The sequence below is a fragment of the Hyperolius riggenbachi genome, chromosome 3, assembly GCF_040937935.1.
Source record: "Hyperolius riggenbachi isolate aHypRig1 chromosome 3, aHypRig1.pri, whole genome shotgun sequence".
NCBI lineage: Eukaryota > Metazoa > Chordata > Amphibia > Anura > Hyperoliidae > Hyperolius > Hyperolius riggenbachi.
Window position 1 is genome coordinate 16087035 of NC_090648.1, and position 20891 is coordinate 16107925.

Here is a 20891-nt window from a genome sequence, read left to right on the forward strand (position 1 = left end):
GAGCAAAGCCAGATATTGATAAAGAGGTTTAAAGATAGGGGCTATGATGAACTGGGATTGCAAGATCAGGTTCAAGACATAGCCTCCATGGATAGAAATAGCCTCCTACTGAACCGCACCAAAGGAAATGAGAAAAATAGAGAATTTGACATGTTGTTTGACTACAACGGTCAACATAAGGAAGTCGAACGGATAATCAAAAAGCATTGGAATATTTTGAAGTTGGATGGAACATTAACCAGAGCAATACCAGAAAAACCAAGTTTTATATATAGAAAAGCCCCCAATTTGAGGTCACAGCTGGTGTCCAGCTACATAAACCCCCCCCCCAGAGTAGGTCTACTGACCTTTTGGGGCAAAAAGGTTTTTTCCCCTGCCAGGGATGTAGGGGATGTCGGGAGGCCAAACCCCAAAGGGGGTCCACAATTCAATCCAGGAACACCGGCAAGCAACAAGACATTAAGCAATGTATTACGTGCAATAGCATGGGGGTCATATATGTATTATGGTGTCCCTGTAATCTGGAATATGTGGGAAGGACCACAAGAAAACTCCATAAAAGGATTGGAGAACATATAGCCAACATTCATAAGGGCTTAAAGACACACAATGTGTCAAATCATTTCAGATTGGCCCATAATTGTGACCCCAGTGGATTGAGATTCATGGGAGTGGAGGCACATAATAAAAAATGGAGAGGATCAAGTCTGGTTAGAGATATATCACAGGCTGAGGGCAAATGGATTTATCAGTTACAGTCCTTAGTCCCGAGGGGTCTAAATGTAGAATTTGACCTCAACTGTTTTATTACCAATGACATCTGAAATAATAGGCACTGGAGGTAGTTATATAGAAAATGAAGTATGGGAATAACCCCAGTTTAACTTGTTAATTATGTAATTGGAGTGTTGAGAATTCTGTTTGCCTGAGTAGACACAAGATTAATATGGGGCACAACATTAATATAGGTACATATTCCACAGAGGGGTAGTGGAGGGGCACATACTCAAGTATTGAATTAAGTGATGGGCCAACACTATTCTCCCTCTGTAGACCTACTCCTGAACACAGGGGCTGGGTATGTGAACAGAGGCCAAGTTTTGGGACACACATATGTTTTAGATGTAAAAAATTGATTTGCTATACACTTTGAGTGGTATGATGGAATTTTACTTGACGACCAGAGGTGACATCTTGGTTCATGCTGCTCACATCAGCCTCAATACGAGGGTGGATTAGCATGACAGGGATTGGAGAAAATAAGTTTGATGGTAATATAGTGTTACACACTCCTCCCCCCTTTTTGTTTAAAATAATGTTTCATTGGGTACTTGTATATCTTGGGAAGATTTTATCTGACCAGTAGCCAGGATCAAGTTGAATATTGATGCATGATAAATTGAGTATTTTATAGTTCATAGCTTTCAATTTGCAATTTATGTTGATATTGATATTTATAGGTATAGGTGCAATATAAAAAAGCCCACTAGATGGTGGTAGAAAGGTAGCTTAGCCAACCAGGCCAAAGAAAGTTAGGGGGAAAGTTGCTAGATGGCGCTGTGTCCATTGAGGCTGATGGGACGCATGAACAGGCGACGTGCGTTCCAAACGGCGCAACTATTGATGACGGTCGAGAGGGGAGGGGTTGGAGCTACAAAGGACGTCGGCCGCACCTGTGACGTCAGCCCCTGATGAGTCCGCACGGACGAAACGCGTAGGGCGGAGCCAGGTGCGTCTGACGTCACGGGATGCGGAAGTGCTAGCCAGCCGCATTGAACATACGGAAATCGTGAGCGGGCACGCCGAGGGGGAATTACGGGACGCCGTTTTCACCCGGAGAGGAGTGTCATCACTGGGCCGTTGAGCCCGATACGCCTATAAATCATCTTGCTACGTAAGTGCGCTCTAAAGGCGCAGGCTGAAGTGTATTGTTTTTATATGGTACGCTATGAGAGTTTTTATTTGTGTTTTGCAAGCTTAATCTCGATTAAAGATTCCGAATTTAATTGGAGAGGTGTTTGCCTGGTTTATATACCGAAGTGCTAGATCCACCTGTTGTCTGAGGTGGCAACCATCTGGTGAGCAGTTTGGCATCATTCACTGGGTTTGGCACGGAGGCACCATTTGTCACCCTGGGTGTTTTTGTGCAAGGGTCACGAAGTCTGGGATTTAATGACTGGCAGTAATGCACTATGTGCAGTGTATTTGTTTGTGTTTTATAGATTAAAGAGTCTGAAGAAGAGGAGCGCTGACATACATCATCTCATATTGTCTATTGCTGGACTCCCATTGCTAGCGCAAACTCGAGTGCTGGGTTATTAATGATTTTAATATTGCATGATTACACAGTATATTGTTCACTATTTTATGTCACTAAGGTTCATCCCTTTTCTAGATAGCTATAACGGGTAGGCGCAGTTTACATATATAATATTCTTATTTTCATTGGATTATTATTTTCAATAAATATATGGCTAAATATAATTACTTTTGTTTCGGTTGTTTATCTAAGTTTTTATGATCTACCTCTAATACAGTTTTTGAAAATGAAGTGATGCTTTAGGTCACATTTATATAAAATACAGGAAGTTTTAAAGTGGACCTAAATTAAAAATACAAGATTTCAGAAATAAAATCTATTTTCTAAATTATAATGATAAATAGCAGCTGTTTTTCAGATGCATGATGACAAATATAAAATATTTTACATTTATTGGAGGAACCCCTCCCTTCTTTTCATATTGCCGGGATTTTTCCGGCAAACTGGTGGAGGAGATCAAAAACAAAAACAAAACACAGGCTGCTACTGATGATGTCACTGGGGAGGTGATCTTAGCTTGTGTGAGATCTCACATAGACCACGCCCCTGTGAGGGAGGGTAGCTGATAATAAACACACCCATGATCTAAAACCTCCTACTAATCTCAGAAGTAATGGCTGCCAGTGCCACCTGTATAACTCTAGTTATGAAAAGAGAAGGGTGAAAAGCATGCGCTGAAATGCTCATAGGCTTAAAGGAGTGTTTATTTATCTTTGTATGTGTCAGAGTGGTGCAACTAAATATTTTGAATTAATAAAATGTTTGGTTTGGGTCCGCTTTAAAGGGTTCACAAACTTTTACGCCCCATTGTACCTCCAGTCCTCCTACACCTTAGAACCTACAGAACAAAGACGCAACTATAAATCATTGGGGCCCCCCCTAAAACTTTGATGGGGCCCCCCAATGGTCACACCCTTACCCTTGTCTACTTTTGGGGGCCAATCTTGCAAAGGTCATAAACTAGAAAGACTATAAAATGGACTTCATGATCTTCACACCCATAACAAGCGTAGCCACAAAATCACCTGAACTAAAGGATGGACCCCTTTATCACAGGGAGTGAAGTAATAGTTGGGCCCCTGGGAACGACCCATTGTAGCAAGGGCTGCTTCCTTGTATTTCCAACCCTGATACAGAAGCAGATTTCAATAGGGTGGCAGAAGAGTAAGGGCTGGTTCAGACGGACGCTTTTGGGGCGTTTAACGCAGCGTTTTAGACGCAGCGTTTTTTGGGTATCTTGCATGGGACGGCATCTACTGCCGTCCCATGCAAGTGAATGGGAGCATTTATGGCTGGCTTTTGCAGGCTTTCATAAACGCCTGGCGGTTGATCCCAGCGTTGTGTCTAGCCTTGAAAGCAACATGTTGCTGTCAGAGGTGGTAAACGCCGGAAAACAATAGCAGAGACCAGAACTGCTTTTCTTGAACGCTTCCCAAAAGCCTTCAAAAGCTTGCGGTTGAACGCGATGCCAAGCGAAAGCTCAGCAGACGCCTATGTGAACCAGCCCTAAGGCAGATGCTGGAGAAGACACAGGAACAGCATTGAAAAAGGATTAACCACCTTGTGGTGGGAGGTGAAGAACCGAGTAAAACATGCAGAAAATGGATAGCAAATACATCAGATACATGCCCCATACTTTGCCAAAATGAGAAGGAAAATTTGGTTAAATCGGTCTAACACCCAGCATTACAACTTTGCTTTAAAAGATTGCTTACAGCTTAGAAACTATTATATGCAAAAAGAAGAGCAAAAAACGGACTGGCACTAGATCATTGGTTGACCACTGAGGGACCGGTGTAGCCACTGTGCCTCCAGATCCAAGATCCAATATGCAGTAAAGGAGAAAAGCTTCCGGGCACCAGTGGGTAGCAAGAGAAAAAACACCTTTATTCCATCCTCAGTACAAAGATTAAAATAGGATGTTATAGCCTAACAGTCTGTTTCGCAAGGTCTAGCCTTACTTCCTCAGAGGCAAGAAAAATAACATCTTAAACATCACAAAAGCAGTAAATATAGGCTTACCACTCCAGAAGTCACTCCCTCCAGCCGAAAAAGCGTGAGAACGCCGTCCCGAGCCGCCGCCATACGGAAGCCCCGCCCCTTCTGGGCAAGTCATAGGGGGTTCCGTAACCAAGACAGGAAACCACGCGGATTGCGTGGTTGGAAGCCGCGGTATTAGGGAGGAGTGGCCAAGCGAGCGTCCTGGTAGTCAGGGCAACCAGCAAAGCAACAATCATCCTCCCAGCCGAGCAGAAGGCAAAAAAAGCCCTGCCCCGAGCCGCCGCTGTAAAAATAAAACCCCCGCCCATTAAGGCATGTCACTGGGGATCCTACCTTGAAAAGAATATAGCCGCAGTATACGGGGGGAGTGTCTTAACGGGCGTCTGATGACACAGGCTACCCGTCCTGGTGTGTAAGCCTACATACAAAAAGGAAGAGAAGAAGAAAAGATTAAATGATTAAAAACACATTAATATATACAGCGCATAATTAGGGCACCAGAATATAGCAATTGGAATAAGCAAATTATCAGTAATCAAAACATTGTAAAAAATCACAAAAGATGTAAAAGGGCAGTTAAGGATAATACCCATAAGCAAGAAGGATTAGTTTAATATTTCAAAAAGTTTGCTTAGGGCTAGGGGGACCAGCGGACAGGTCGGTGTAAAGAAGAGAGGAGAAGAGATGAAAGGGGGGAAGGGAAAAGCAGAAAAGGGGACAGGGTGAATGGCACAAAAGTTGTAGAGAAGAACAAGAAAAAGGGAAGCAAAAAAGCACCAAACTGTCCGGTGGGGACCCCCAGCCCCAGGAACTGTTAATACCTATCCAAAAAACACCAAATCTCATTTCGTTCATTAAGGCCTAGCCTTCCACATGCATCTGTCAGGGAGATAAATCTAGCTTCCTCCCTCCGCAGAAATCTATCTCTACATCCCCCTCTTTGGGGTATTTGAACTGATTTTAATCCACAGAACCGTAGGCAATCTGCATTGCCTCCATGTGCCTCTCTAATGTGAGCGATCAGGCGGCCAGCACCCTTCCCAGTCTTGATGGAATTGTAGTGTTCCTGGAATCTAGCACCCATGGGTCTAGAGGTTTTCCCAATGTAGTATCGCTTACATGGACATAGTACGACGTATACTACAAACAGGGACTTGCAATGAAGGAGCTCCTTAATAGAAATCTCATGACCTCCCAACACAAGTGATTTACCAGGGAGAAATTGATGACAGTGGCACCGAAAGTTTCCCTTAGGTCTCATTTTTGTTAGCCAATCAACCTCCCTCATCTCTCTGTACTCACTTTTGACTAAAATATCTCCAATGGTTTTAGCCCTTCTAAATGTCACAAGGGGTTTTTCTTGTAGTTTGGACCCAGTATTGGCACTATTAGCCAGTTCAACCCAATTCTTGTTGATCGTTTGGCGGATCTTCGAAGCCATAGGAGAGAAGTCAAACACAAAGGGGACAACTGATTTCCCTGTAAAAGAATTAAATGATTTTTTCTTTTTAAGTTTACGGTGGAGAAGAATTTCTCTTTTCTGTCCATTGGCTCGAGTAAATGCCTCAATCAACAAGGATAATGGGTATCCACGGGACATCAATCTAAAACCCAGTTCTTCCGCCGTATGGCGGCGGCTCGGGACGGCGTTCTCACGCTTTTTCGGCTGGAGGGAGTGACTTCTGGAGTGGTAAGCCTATATTTACTGCTTTTGTGATGTTTAAGATGTTATTTTTCTTGCCTCTGAGGAAGTAAGGCTAGACCTTGCGAAACAGACTGTTAGGCTATAACATCCTATTTTAATCTTTGTACTGAGGATGGAATAAAGGTGTTTTTTCTCTTGCTACCCACTGGTGCCCGGAAGCTTTTCTCCTTTACTGCATATTAGAAACTATTATGCCAGATTTTTTTTAAGCAGAAATTCACTGAGTGGGTTAAACATGACATTTTAGTTTTGGATCTAGCTAGAGAGCCGCATCCGTGCTTAGGTTTTGTTACAAATGTATCTTTGTTTGGAATGCAAATAGACCTCTGAAAAGCCTGTCTGGGAAGCCCTCTGTGCTCTCTCAGAGAGGTGTTTGTTTATTTACATTGTAAATAGATACATTTATATCTAATAACCTCAGCACGGAGGAGGATTTCTAGCTAAATGCAACACTAAAATGTCATGTTTAATCCATTCAGTGAATTTCTGCTAATAAAAAAATCTGGCATAATAGTTTCTAAGTTGTAAGCAATCTTTTAAAGCAAAGTTGAAATGCTGGGTGTTAGACCACTTTAATAATCATTATGATTATTGACATCAGTTCAATGGATAAGTTAGTCAGGTAGTCAACAGTGATGATCGTAGTCAGCTAATTACCATTACGCAAATTTTCGCATACATTTTTGCAATTTCACCAATACATAATTACAATTTGCACATTCAATTGACTTTGCATAGTCATTCGTAATTTCGCCTATATGTAATTACGATTTGTACATTTAATTGATTTCGTATAGTCATTCTTAATTTCGCATGAAATTTTGCGTAATGTTCACGTAATTTCATGCCGAATTTGGCAGTGAATAGCAAAGCCCCCGTACATGCTACTGACCCCAAAATGGAGAAAATTGATTTTAAAAAGGCAAAGAAAAAATGTTTTTTAAACTCAGAAAAATGACAAATTTAAAACCTTTTTTCTTTGCAATTTTAAAATACATTTTCTCCAAAACTACAAGGTCTTTTTGAAACATTCTTTTTTTGACTCGTACCTGCTATTCTCCTTAACATATGTAACATATTCTCCTTAACATATGTAGAAATTTTGATGACAATAACATGAATGGGGGCTTTGATATTAACCACTAAAGTCAACACAAAATTATGTGAAATTTCATGAAAACTACTCGGAAAATTACTCAAAATTATAAAATATTACTATTACATACGAAATTAATTACAATTCTCCATGAAATATCGCATTACAATGCGAAAATGAGAGTTTCGATGATAAATTTCGCTTATGCGAAATTTCGGCCCACCACTGGTAGTCAACATTTAGCATGTCCTGTTTGCTGTAGCAATGCAGAAAAAAATGAATTTCTGATGAACAATTTATGATAGATGAAATTAGAACCCTGTACATATACAGTTCTTCTTTTATCTTTGGATCCTCACCGGGGACATTTGCATATAGCTTCCATGATGGCCTTTCTCACCTCCTGGTTCCTCAGGCTGTAGATGAGAGGGTTCAGCATTGGTATCATCACAGAATAGAAAACCGAGAACACTTTATCTCGTTTTTCAAACGTTGTGCTAGGAGGACGTAAATAGATGAAGAAAACTGTCCCATAGAAAATGGAAACACACAGCATATGCGAAAAGCATGTGTTGAAGGCTTTTTGTCTGCCTTCTGCAGACTTCAGCTGTAAGATGGAGACCACAATGAGCCCGTAGGAGACTAGAATCATTAACATCGAACCTACTCCACAAGACCATGTGAAAAGGAGAATCACCAGTTCACATCTGAGAGTTTTTGAGCAGGAAAGTTTGAGTAATGGTGGTATGTCACAGTAAAAATGATCTATAATGTTCAGTTTGCAATACTGGAGACTGAGAACGCAGCTAGTCTGCACCGATGATTGGAAAAATCCAACAAAGGATGCGAGAAGAACCAAACCCAGACATTTCTTCTTGGTCATTATAGAGATATAATGGAGAGGGTGGCAGATGGCGACGTATCGGTCATATGACATACCTGAAAGCACAAGAGCCTCCGTGACAGCCACCCCAGCAAATAAAAATAGCTGAAGAATACACCCATTAAAAGAGATGGACTTCACCTTGGTCCAAAGGTCATGGAGCATTTTTGGTGTCACCACAGTGGAGTAACACAAGTCGACCATGGACAGAAAGCTCAGTAAATAGTACATTGGGTTGTGGAAACTGGGGGTTGTGCACACAAGAACCATCATGCCAACATTGCCCACCACAGTCACCATGTAGACTAGCAGGAAGAATATGAAGAGGAACGGGACCAGTCTACTGTCATCAGTCAGTCCAGAAAATACAAACATTTCCACTTTGGTCTCATTTTCCACCTCCATGGCATTGATGATGATGATGATGATTTAAATATTGAGGACAAGTTAGGAGACGCCTCTAGATCTCAATTATACCTCCTGCAACATGGAAAATAATAGAATATTTCACATTACATCTTGTCTTGAGTCTTATCTTGTGATTCATCAACAGTCATCAAATTAAAATGTTTTCGAATATAAAATACATAAATTGGAGAGCCAGATATAGTGTTGAAACTCATGGCATAAATACTCATTGAAGCTTTTGTTTAAATAATGTTAAAGCATACCTGAATTGGGGAAAAAAATTGGATTTTTATTTTTTTACTAACCTGGGGCTAATTCAAGCCCACCATAGTCTTTGATGCCCCCTCAGACAAAATGATGATAGGAGCTGTAGTCGCAGCTGCTGCGCATGCATGGTCCCGTCTGCACGCCTGCTCAATTGCACTCCTGGGCCTGTATGCAATTCACTTTTTCTCCTAAGTGTTCTCCTCCTAGTTGAAATTGTCACACCTTGTCATAGAATGCCTTTTAAACCACCAGAAGGCAAGAGAAACACTCAAAGTAATTTTGATAATAATTTTTTTCACCAACTTTTAAGTACTTTTAGAATTGTAAAATGCTTAAAAGTGATTTTTAAAGAGAATGTGAAAATTATCTTCTAGAAGATAACGCAGGGTAACACACATGTGCAGAACACTCCCAACGATGGGATCATGGGAGCATGTTTGAAGGGGGTTTTCAGCACCCTCCTACTTCCAAGAACATCCAGAATAGTTTTTTCTTACTTGGAAAACCTTAACCAAAATAGGTCTTACCAACATCTTTACTTGGGATATAGCATATGTATCCAGTTCCATAAGGTTTTTCTCAAGGCAGGTATGGAAAAAAATGCTTTTTTCCACATAACTTTACATTTTTATGGAAGCAGAGTGTACTTTACATATAAAGCCATGCAAATTTCCAAGACAACAGCACCCTTTTGGCGATGATCTGTTTGTCTAGGGATTGCTATTAGTAAGCTTATACAAAGTATTAAAGAGACACTGAAGCGAAAAAAAAATTATGATATTATGATTTGTATGCGTAGTACAGCTAAGAAATAAAACATTAAGATCAGATACATCAGTCTAATTGTTTCCAGTACAGGAAGAGTTAAGAAACTCCAGTTGTTATCTCTATGCAAAAAAGCCATTAATCTCTACGACTTTCAAAGTCGTGGAGAGGGCTGTTTTCTGACTTTTATTATCTCAACTGTAAGTAAACAAATGTCTTTTTCTCTGCCAGAGGAGAGGTCATTAGTTCACAGACTGCTCTGAAAGAATCATTTGGAATGCTGAGTGTTGTGTAATCTGCACATATTAGAGAATGATGCAATGTTAGAAAAACACTATATACCTGAAAATAAAAATATGAGAATATTTTCTTTGCTGCTAATCTTCTAGTAATTATTCATAGTACACAACCAATTCACTATATCATATATTTTTTTCGCTTCAGTGTCTCTTTAAGTATTTATTTTGGTTGATAGACCAAACCAGATTCTGATAAAATGTGTGTTAGGTGAAACCAAGACACGTGGATTAAAATACAACAAACTGAAAAAGTGGTATGCCTAAGAATGAATGGCTAATATTTTTCTCTGCAACGGTGGAGGTTTATATGATGTTTATTATAGTGATGCTATCGTTTTTGTTTTTTGCTTCACATTTTGACATACACATTGCATTAAAAAAATGACTGATAACAGTGAGTAAAAAGCTAAATTGAATGAATATATTATAGTTTTTTTCTTTTTCACAGTATGATGTCATACATAAAACATTTGGTGTGTGGAGTACTTTTTGACACCCATCCCCATGCAGATTGTAGATTTTACTACCAGCTTGGCCAGCTTGGTTCTCTCACTCCTCTAACTGACATCTAGAATTGAATGGTCTATTTTTACACACCTGGGTTTTGATCAGATCATCATATTATCATATACTGTATGTATTATGTTCACATGCATGTTTTATTTCCTATTGAGAAGACATTGGGACAGTTCTTGCTGGTATAGACATGTAAAAATCAACGTGTGGACTTGGAATAATGTTTGCTAAAATGTTTGTACTGTACAGTTGAGGTAAAAAAATAAAGAGATAACATGTCAAGGTTATTTTTTATTTTTTAATATGAGGACATATCAATATTTTTCTCCAAACAGTAAATAAACATAACAATGTAACTGATGTAAAAAAAATAAAAATAATAAAAGTAGAAAGCTGATTTGATGGGGTTTGTATTCAATCTTAAACTTGGCTTTTCCAGAGTTTCCCTTATTTTCCCCTCAGCTGATGCTTGAAGGATTCCCTACAATATGCAGTTATATAGAAATGTTTAGATCATCATCATCTATCAGATAACCTCACAGGTGGTAAAAATGTGGGCTGGTGCACACCAGAGCAGTCCTGAAGTGTTTTTAAAATGCTTGCAGGGGGAAAACCTCTTGGCTAATGAAAGTGAATGGGATGGTGCACACCAGAGCGGTTCGTTTTTTCCACAAACGCAAACTCGGGGGCTGCAACATTTTTTAGATTTTGGAGGCGTTTCTGCCTCAATGTTGAAGTATAGAAAAGAGGAAAACCGCTCTGAAAAATGTTAGATCAGAGCGGTTTTCCAGGCATTTTTGTTACAGAAGCTGTTCAGTGACAACTTTACTGTAACAATATTTGTAATCTGCTACACAAAAATGCTCCAGAAAATGCAAGGCATATGTAGAAAACATGTCTGGAATCGCTCTGAAATCTGCTTCAAAAACCTCTAGCATTTTTCAGATCTGCTAGAGGTTTTTGGTGTGCACTGGGCCACAGAGTTTATAAAGGATTTTATGATGACCAGCTGCTCAAAGGCTTTGTTAAAAAGAAGTTCCAAACCGTAACATTTCCACCACCATACTTTGCAGTTGGTATTAATATCTTCTAGTGAAATCATGTTTTGCACTATGGCCTGACAACTTTACCGTTGCTTGATCTGACCAGATTATATATCAAACTTTACCTTTGTTTTATCTGGCTACATTACATATCACTTTTATAAGTCAGCAGAGATAAGCGTCAGTTCTGAATTTCCATGGACATATCCTGTGATTTGAAATTGAGTTAATGAAGCCCAGTAGATGCTGATTAATTAGCTGGAACCTGGTTTATTAATCAGCAGCTTCTAGGGTTTATTGGATTGTAAGTCAATAGAAATTTACATGAAAAGTAGGAATTGAAGCTAATCTACAGTATGTCTATGTATAAATTTGAAATTAAAATCAAATACAGTATTTCTATGCAAATCATGTGTAGGAGAGTAGATATTTTTTTACAATACCATAAAAGTTACCTGGAGAAGTATTTATTATTCTTTTTAAACAAATGGTGAATTTAACATGAGTGTATATATGAAAAACGTGTGTACATTTGGGCTCTTTTCCTGTAAGAGGCAGAAATGACCAACACAAGCGGGATCCAGATCCTTTCTTGTTTCTGCCATAAAATGCTTATTTATTTATTTTATGTTAAACCCATAGTGACGGGAAAATGCTTCTTATTTTACCCTCGGGCAATTGTTATCTTCAATCTCGAGGCAACCAATTAGTAAATCCTATCTTCAGTTCAGGGAATAATTTAACTCCCCTTAAAACAGCCCTGAGTGTTCCAGTAAATAATCATCTCTTGTTGGGTCTGTGAAATGTATTTCTTAAAGCTGCACTCCTAATAAAAATAGCCTTTTACCCTTTAGATAAGGTTATTTTGTGTCATTTAAAAAAAGAATAGTCAAATCTACAAGATCAATTTTGAAGGATGGTTGAGCACTTCAAACAGTGATGATGCTACACTGGGGCATGCTGGGGCCCTTGCCCCCTCCCCGTGCCTCCCTGAGTACCCCCCCCCCCCCCCCGCTCATACATATACAGTGGTGTGAAAAACTATTTGCCCCCTTCCTGATTTCTTATTCTTTTGCATGTTTGTCACACTTAAATGTTTCTGTTCATCAAAAACCGTTAACTATTAGTCAAAGATAACATAATTGAACACAAAATGCAGTTTTAAATGATGGTTTTTATTATTTAGTGAGAAAAAAACCTCAAAACCTACATGGCCCTGTGTGAAAAAGAAATTGCCCCCTGAACCCTTAGCAGCAATAACTGCAATCAAGCGTTTGCGATAACTTGCAACGAGTCTTTTACAGCGCTCTGGAGGAATTTTGGCCCACTCATCTTTGCAGAATTGTTGTAATTCAGCTTTATTTGAGGGTTTTCTAGCATGAACTGCTTTTTTAAGGTCATGCCACAACATCTCAATAGGATTCAGGTCAGGACTTTGACTAGGTCACTCCAAAGTCTTCATTTTGTTTTTCTTCAGCCATTCAGAGGTGGATTTGCTGGTGTGTTTTGGTTCATTGTCCTGCTGCAGCACCCAAGATCGCTTCAGCTTGAGTTGAATGACGAACAGATGGCCGAACATTCTCCTTCAGGATTTTTTGGTAGACAGTAGAATTCATGGTTCCATCTATCACAGCAAGCCTTCCAGGTCCTGAAGCAGCAAAACAACCCCAGACCATCACACTACCACCACCATATTTTACTGTTGGTATGATGTTCTTCTGCTGAAATGCTGTGTTACTTCTACGCCAAATGTAACGGGACACGCACCTTCCAAAAAGTTCAACTTTTGTCTCGTCGGTCCACAAGGTATTTTCCCAAAAGTCTTGGCAATCATTGAGATGTTTTTTTTAGCAAAATTGAGACAAGCCTTAATGTTCTTTTTGCTTAAAAGTGGTTTGCACCTTGGATATCTGCCATGCAGGCCGTTTTTGCCCAGTCTCTTTCTTATGGTGGAGTCATGAACACTGACCTTAATTGCGGCAAGTGAGTCCTGCAGTTCTTTAGATGTTGTCCTGGGGTCTTTTGTGGCCTCTCGGATGAGTTTTCTCTGCGCTCTTGGGGTAATTTTGGTCGGCTGGCCACTCCTGGGAAGGTTCATCACTGTTCCATGTTTTTGCCATTTGTGGATAATGGCTCTCACTGTGGTTCGCTGGAGTCCCAAAGCGTTAGAAACGGCTTTATAACCTTTACCAGACTGATAGATTTCAATTACAGTACTTTGGTTCTCATTTGTTCCCGAATTGCTTTGGATCTTGGCATGATGTCTAGCTTTTGAGGTGCGTTTGGTCTACTTCTCTGTGTCAGATAGCTCCTATTTAAGTGATTTCTTGATTGAAACAGGTGTGGCAGTAATCAGGCCAGGGGGTGACTACAGAAATTGAACTCAGGTGCGATAAACCACAGTTAAGTTATTTTTTAACAAGGGGGGGGCAATCACTTTCTCACACAGGGCCATGTAGATTTGGAGGTTTTTTTCTCACTAAATAATAAAAACCATCATTTAAAACTGCATTTTGTGTTCAATTATGATATCTTTGACTAATAGTTAATGGTTTTTGATGAGCAGAAACATTTAAGTGTGACAAACATGCAAAAGAATAAGAAATCACAGACACCACTGTACACTTAACTGTTTGTAGTTTCCATCAGCGTGCACTGAACAGGATAGGGTCTGTGAAAAACTCTCCATGTCAGCCTGAGGCTATACAGGCGTTAAGTAAACCAAGGGTCTTATCCATTTGCCATAAATAACTCACAATCCTTGCAAGATATCTTGTAATTAATGAATGTGGATGACACTTATATGTTCAAAAAAATACCTCTACCTCCTTATGAGCTCTAGTCTCCTGGATTGCTTAGCTGCTAAGATAAAGACTTACATACACAGTATTTCTCTCCCTCCTGCCCCCCTCCGCTTGCTCGAACAGTCAACAGGCACAGACTGGGGGCTGGAATGATTTGTCTGTGATCTGGCCACACAGGAGCAGCTTGCTAGTAAATAAGGATTAAATCATGCCAGCCACAACTAGCCAAGTACATCTGTAGATAACTTTTCTGGGATAATAGCTCCATTAATTGGACAATCTGCTCTGCTCAAAAGCCTGTAAGTTCTGTTTGTGATGTTTATACTTGGTTCCTATCAATGCTGAACTAGTTAGCTTTAATTTTATCACCTTCATTAGGCAAAAAAATATTGAAAGCTTGCCATACAAACATCGATATTGATCTCCCAAATCGGCCCCACCAGCCAGCCATTGTGCCCCCTTTGTTCCCACTCAAAAATTTGGAGTTTGAGCTGCCACTGACCTCAATCCTGGTCTCAGACACACCCTTTGTTTAGCTGACTCCTGTGTGATTATGCTATTGGCTTCCTCCCCCTGTCATTGGCTAGATTGAAGAAGTTGTGAGGTATTTCAGGAAATTATGTTTCCTGGCTTGCCATGACTGGCAAATTCATGAGTCTTGGAGAGTCTTAGAGTAGGCTATGTAAACACAGACGACATAAGTATGTCTTATTGTGTGATCACTGTGTGTACAGGTGATGCCCAACATCAGCTGGCCTTATTGGAAAATAATAAATCATTTCTGGAGGTGAAACTCTAATGTGTGTACGTGGCTGGGTAGAGTCTTCTGTCTGTCATTTAGGAAACCAAGAAGTTTTGAATCAGGATGATACCATTTATTGGCTAACTTAGAGATGGATAAACAGTGAGCTTTCGACTTATAAAAAGCCTTCGTCGCACTGGTTCCTGACCAGAACTGAAAAACACAGCTTATATACACTGACATACAGAGGAGAAACATTCTTTAGCAAACATAAATGTAATTAGATGCCTTAACTGTTACTGAGGAGGCTTTCCCAGGCATCCTATCTAAATTGATAACATCAATAGAATCCTCAACATGACATAAAGCAGACTCTGGTGATGAAGAGACATCGTAAATTCCGAATTCAAATGGTAACTGGCCTGGTTACATGCACCATTAATTCTAAGCTTAAGAGAATTGTGGCATTTAAAGCCAGCACCTGAAAGCAAATAAAATGAATAGTGACAGTGAATTCCATCTTACACAGCATATGGCACAAAAATGAATGAAAAGATAGAAAAAATAAAAGAACTGTGGCATTTAAAACCCATCGTACCAGCACAAGAAGTTGGAGTCCTTGTTTAAACCATCTTGTACAGTTTTGAACCAATGTATAAACTTAGTTTCTTGTGTTAGTCTCATGTTTCCCGATTTGAAGCCACCCATTAATACAGTGACGCGAAAATCGCTTAAACTGTGTCCAGGTAAACAAAAGTGTGTTGGTATTGGGAGATCAGTATAATTTGTAATATCCTTTTTCCTGCTGTTAATAGTGGATCTGTGGTGTGTCATGCGATCCCGCAGTGGTTGACTTGTTTCTCCCACATACATTCCTTTGGGGCATTTTGCACACATGATCAGGTATACCACATTAGATGAGTCGCAGGAAAAGGTGCCTTGTACTTTGTATTCCTGTTGTGTACCCGGTATTAGTATCCTGTCAGTGGAATGGATGTATTCACAGGTCCCACATGTTTTCCCTCGGCAGGGGAATGTTCCATTCTGTTCTTGCCTATTTAAGGCACTCCTCACTAACATCTGCTTAAGATTGGGTGGCTGTCGGAACGCAAGGAGGGGAGGTTCAGGGAATATCTTTTTCAGTCTCTGATCCTTGTGTAGAACAGGATGAAGTTCTTTTGCAATCTTCCTTAAGATTTCCAGGCGTGGGTTGTAGGTTACTACCAGTGGGACACGGCTCTCTTCCTGGCTCTGCTTGTACTCCAGGAGCTGAGTCCTAGGAATGTTGTTAGCTTTCCTGATTTGGGTCTCAGCCATTAGAGGATTGTATCCCTGTTTTATGAAATTCTTCTTCAGGTAACCCAGGTGTTTGTCTTTGTCATCCTTGTCAGAACAGATCCGATTGCATCTTATTGCCTGGCTGTAAATTATGGAATTCTTTATATGTTTGGGGTGGAAACTGTCATACCTGAGGTATGTGGGACGATCCGTCGGTTTGCGGTACATGGACGTTTGTAAGCTGTTCTCTCTGATGTATATGGTGGTGTCAAGAAAGTTAACCTCCTTGTGAGAGTAGCTCAATTTCAGTTTGATTGTGGGATGAAAAGCATTGAAGTTCCTGTGAAATTGGACAAGATCCTCCTCACTTGCAGACCAGATGATCAAGATGTCGTCGATAAAACGGAAGTAGGCCATGGGTTTTATATGACATAATTTAGGAAACCAAGTAGGAGTTTCACAGTCCATAGTACAGCAGCAGAAATTGTATTTGCCTGCAGGTCAGTGAGAACCAGAAGCCTACAGATCTATTGGAATGTTGTAGATTTCTCTTCAAACACAAACTTTGTCAATTCTACTCTGACATTCACCAGGATGAAGAGTAAAATCAGTGTGGTTAGTGAAATCCTTGCTATGCACATCGACCAAACCAGCAACCCTAACCATACTATAAATAAAGGTGCTATCATCACCTAGCTCAGTTTTGGTATCTCACCTGTCCATAAGCCTAGTGAACAACTGAAACGCCAAGAAGCAACAGGCTAGTCTGCAAAAAGGAAAGGCCTGACTACTCTGAATAGGAGTTTCTTCTCCTATTTAGTTTGGAGACTATAGATATGAATTAGTCTGAGTTTTTGAATAAAACGTCCAAGACCAAGTATCACCCTACCTCAACCTTTAGCCTTAACAAGGACTGCCTCTTGGGTGGACCATATTTCCATTTCCTGTCCGCAGCATGAAATTCAGCCTGAGAGCAGAGCTGGGTCTTCTGCAGAAACAATAAAACATCAGCATTGAACTTCAGCATCAGAATCAGAATTTGCTGTATTTGCCAAGTACGATGATTGTTGTACCTGAAATTATTTGTGGTACACATTGCATTGGCAGTATTACATATGCAGACATTGCATTGATAAACATGGAAGATATACATTGAGAAAGGCAGAAGAAGCGTACTTTTAAGATATGGGGGACAATAATTGAGAACTCAAGATGACTAGGTTGTGGAACGTTACTACACAAGGGTGCTTGAAAGTTTGGAGTGAGTGTCAAGATTATTAGAATCAGAATCAATTTATTTTCGCCAAGTAAGTTTGCACCTACAAGGAATTTGTCTTGGCAGTTGCTTAACAAACACAAACAAAAACAATACAAGGACAGACAGTGTGAATATAACAAGTTAAGGACATTATAAGTATAGTAGCAGTAAGCAGTGGCGTAGCTAAGGAGCTGTGGGCCCCGGTGCAAGTTTGACAATGGGGCCCCCCAAAGCACTCTATACATAACAATTGATACGGCGCACCAAAACCTGCCAAAGGCAACTACAGTGTCAGAGGTGCAAGAAAAGCATGGGAAACAGTTTCTTAATGATTACCACTATTCAAGGTATCTATAGAAGTCATTATTATGGGCACAGGACCAATAGAGAGCTAATACTGTAGTTGGGGGAGGGCCCTTTCGGGCCCCTCTGGCCCAAGGGCCCCGATGCGGTCGCTACCTCTGCAACCCCTATTGCTACGCCCCTGGCAGTAAGCAATGTGAGAATTGTTCATTTACAGTTCTGTGCTGATTACTATCAAAACCTAGCAGCTCTAACGTGGTTCAGCATTAAGTATGGCTACCGCTTGAGGAAAAAAGCTGTTCTTGTGTCTTGAGGTTTTGGTAGCGATTGACCGGAATCTTACTCCTGAAGGCATGCGCTGGAAGATGGAGTGAGCTGGGTGAGAGGGGTCGGAGGCAATTTTGGTTGCTCTCTTTCTGCACCTGCTAGCGTAAAGATCGTGCAGGGAAGGTAAGCTACAGCCAATTATCCTTTCCGCTGATTGGATGATGCGCTGCAGCATCCCCTTTTCTAATGCTGAGCAGAAGCCGAACCATACAGTCATAGATGATGTTATGGTGGATTTGATGATTGCAGTGTAGAACTGCACCATTAGATGTTTAGGTAGGCCAAACTTTTTCAGCAGCCGTAGATGGTACATTCTCTGTTGTGCTTTCTTGACAATAGTGGCAGTGTTTTTGTCCCATTTTAAGTCGTTTGAGATCGTGGACCCAAGAAACTTGAATGACTATTATGCAGACTAAGGGGATAGAGTGCCACAGGAGGATGGACCTAGCTGGGGGAGCTGGAGTGCAGCATGAGAAGAAGGTGTCCTGCGCCTGGTGGTTCTGGAGGCTATGGTTCTGTAATGCGGGTCCGATGGGAGGAGATCAATCAAGCGTCCTGCAAAATCCTGGTGGCCCTCATCTTCATTCCCGCAGTGTGGAGGAGGTCTAGAGGGGGAAAGGGCAATCCGATGATCTTTTCCGCATTGCTAATTACTCTTTGTCAGTTTCAGAAAAATAAACTAAGTTAAAATAAGACCATGTAAGGAGCTGTCAGATTTCCTACCTTTTCAGGCAGGGAAAGAGAGGCTTCTCAATCTGAAGGACTTGTAACACTATTTGCCTGCAGGTCTGGATTTACATAACAGGAGCCTATAGGCACAGATGTTTTGGCACCTTAGACTTTGCCCTCCATGAACCTACAAACCCTGCCAAACTGCACTGCAAGTGTGCTGGCTGTCCCAGCTGTCACCTCTTCCCTACTTCCCTTACCCCTCATAAGTAGCTACAGGTGACCATTATATTAGGTAGCCAGAAGTTCCCTCAATATTAGGTAGCTAAAGGTGCCCCCTGGCTGAAGGGAATTTTGGTCAGTGAAATCATGAGATTCTGGTGAGTAGCCTCTCATTTACACTCCGCTCTGGACTCTGCATAGGTAAATTGGGAAGGAGGCGCTTGGGGAGTGGAGTGAGCCGCCTTTCCAATGCCAGGCCCCTGTAGGCACGTGCCTACATTGCCTTGTGGTAAATCCAGCCATGTTTGCCTGACATTTAGCAGTGGATATTTCTGATGCAGAACCCCCTCTTGTTTTCTGAAAATCTCCTTGCAAGGAACTTTAGCAAATATCTTTTTCTCCTAGGTGATCATTTTCCATCTTCTGATTATATAATAACTTTTCAGCACTCTGTAATTAAAACATACTAAAAAGAAGGTCGAAAAGTGCCATCAAAATAATCCTGAGTATTTTATTGTGATGGATCCCTGAGCCTAAAAGATTGTGTTACAGCAGCCACATAACTGAGCGACTGCATGCGGCACCCGCAGCAAGAACCTAGTTTTAATAAATGTAGGAATAACCTGGATCAAAAACAAAGTTATTCTTGAAGGTGCTGCACATAGCTACGGTCAGACAACCATGATTCTGCTAATTGTTCAATAACTCACCGTGTTCTGATATGAGGGTGGCAACCTTGCTGCCTGATAGGAAATGCTTTTTAAAATAATTAAAAAAAAAAGAAAGGATGAGAAATTAAATAAATAAAGTAATAAAGTGTTAAAGGGTGCAATCTAAAGCAATTACACTCTACCAAGCTTTAAATACAATCAGAAATTAAAATAGAAAAAAACGAGAGCCCAATATAGTGTAGTATGTTAAAGACAATTGGTAAGTGGTTTAGTGAGAGAATTTATACTCACAAACATGGGTTACCATTCAGGCAACCACTCAATAGGCAGGTGAGGAGATTAGACCTGTCCTCACTCAGGATTAAGAAGTGGCTCTCTGTAGTAAAGAAACAAGAAAGGGGGTAGCACTCCCCTCACCCAGGAGTGGACACAGAGTATTTGTATGTAGAACAGAGGCGCGAGCAGGATAAAAGTCAATAACATTTTTAAAAATTGCTTGGAGGAAGTGGGGGGCTTGCCTCCCAAAAGCAGACACGAGGAGATCCTGTCACTTACTGAGGCGCTACACTTGTTATTGCCGAAATTCTGTTTTGTCCCCACTTTTATTGCCTGATGAAGCGGGCTGGGCCTGCAAAACGCGTTGCACTGTTTTTGGGGTACCGTATAATAAATGTATTGATCTATATGAAGACAGGATCTCGTGTCTGCTTTTGGGAGGCAAGCCCACCACTTCCTCCAAGCAATTTTTTAAAATTTTATTGACTTTTATCCTGCTGGCGCCTCTGTTCTACATACAAATACAATCAGAAATGAAGGTTATCAAAAATCTATCAAGAGTATAAGTTGTGCTAATGGTCAGTGAGATGCTATTACCGGTACTATTCTAGTCGATACAATTTTTTTTTTACATTTGTGCATCTGTGGAGTGAATCAATGAAATTCATCAGCTACTGCCTTTGCTTGATCCTATTCCAAGCTTCCCAAATTAACATAACATTTACATCAACATGGAGTTGTTAACATATCATTAATTATCTCATTAACTATCTCACAGATTGTCTAAACATTGCATTGATTCACATCTACAGATAAAAACAAAACACAAAAAAACAAGACTGCGGCTGGAACAATTTATAACTACAAAAGTAATACAAAATACTGTTTTTTATATAACAAACAGAACATTGTATAACATCATAATCATCACAGGCTGATCGGAGCCTTCTACTTGTGTAAATGTATGCTAGGCTAAGATGTGCGGGTAACTGGATGCCACAGAACGTAAACAAAGAGAAAAATTAATCCAAAGAAAAA

General features: G+C 40.4%; 1 protein-coding gene across 1 annotated transcript; it reads right to left on the reverse strand.

Moving 5' to 3' along the window:
• Window positions 1-7477: 7477 nt before the first annotated feature.
• On the reverse strand, window positions 7478-8410 carry LOC137561816 (olfactory receptor 5AR1-like). Its single transcript, XM_068273172.1, has one exon. The coding sequence runs from the start codon at window positions 8408-8410 to the stop codon at window positions 7478-7480; it is 933 nt and encodes a 310-aa protein (XP_068129273.1).
• Between the last annotated feature and the right edge of the window lie 12481 nt (window positions 8411-20891).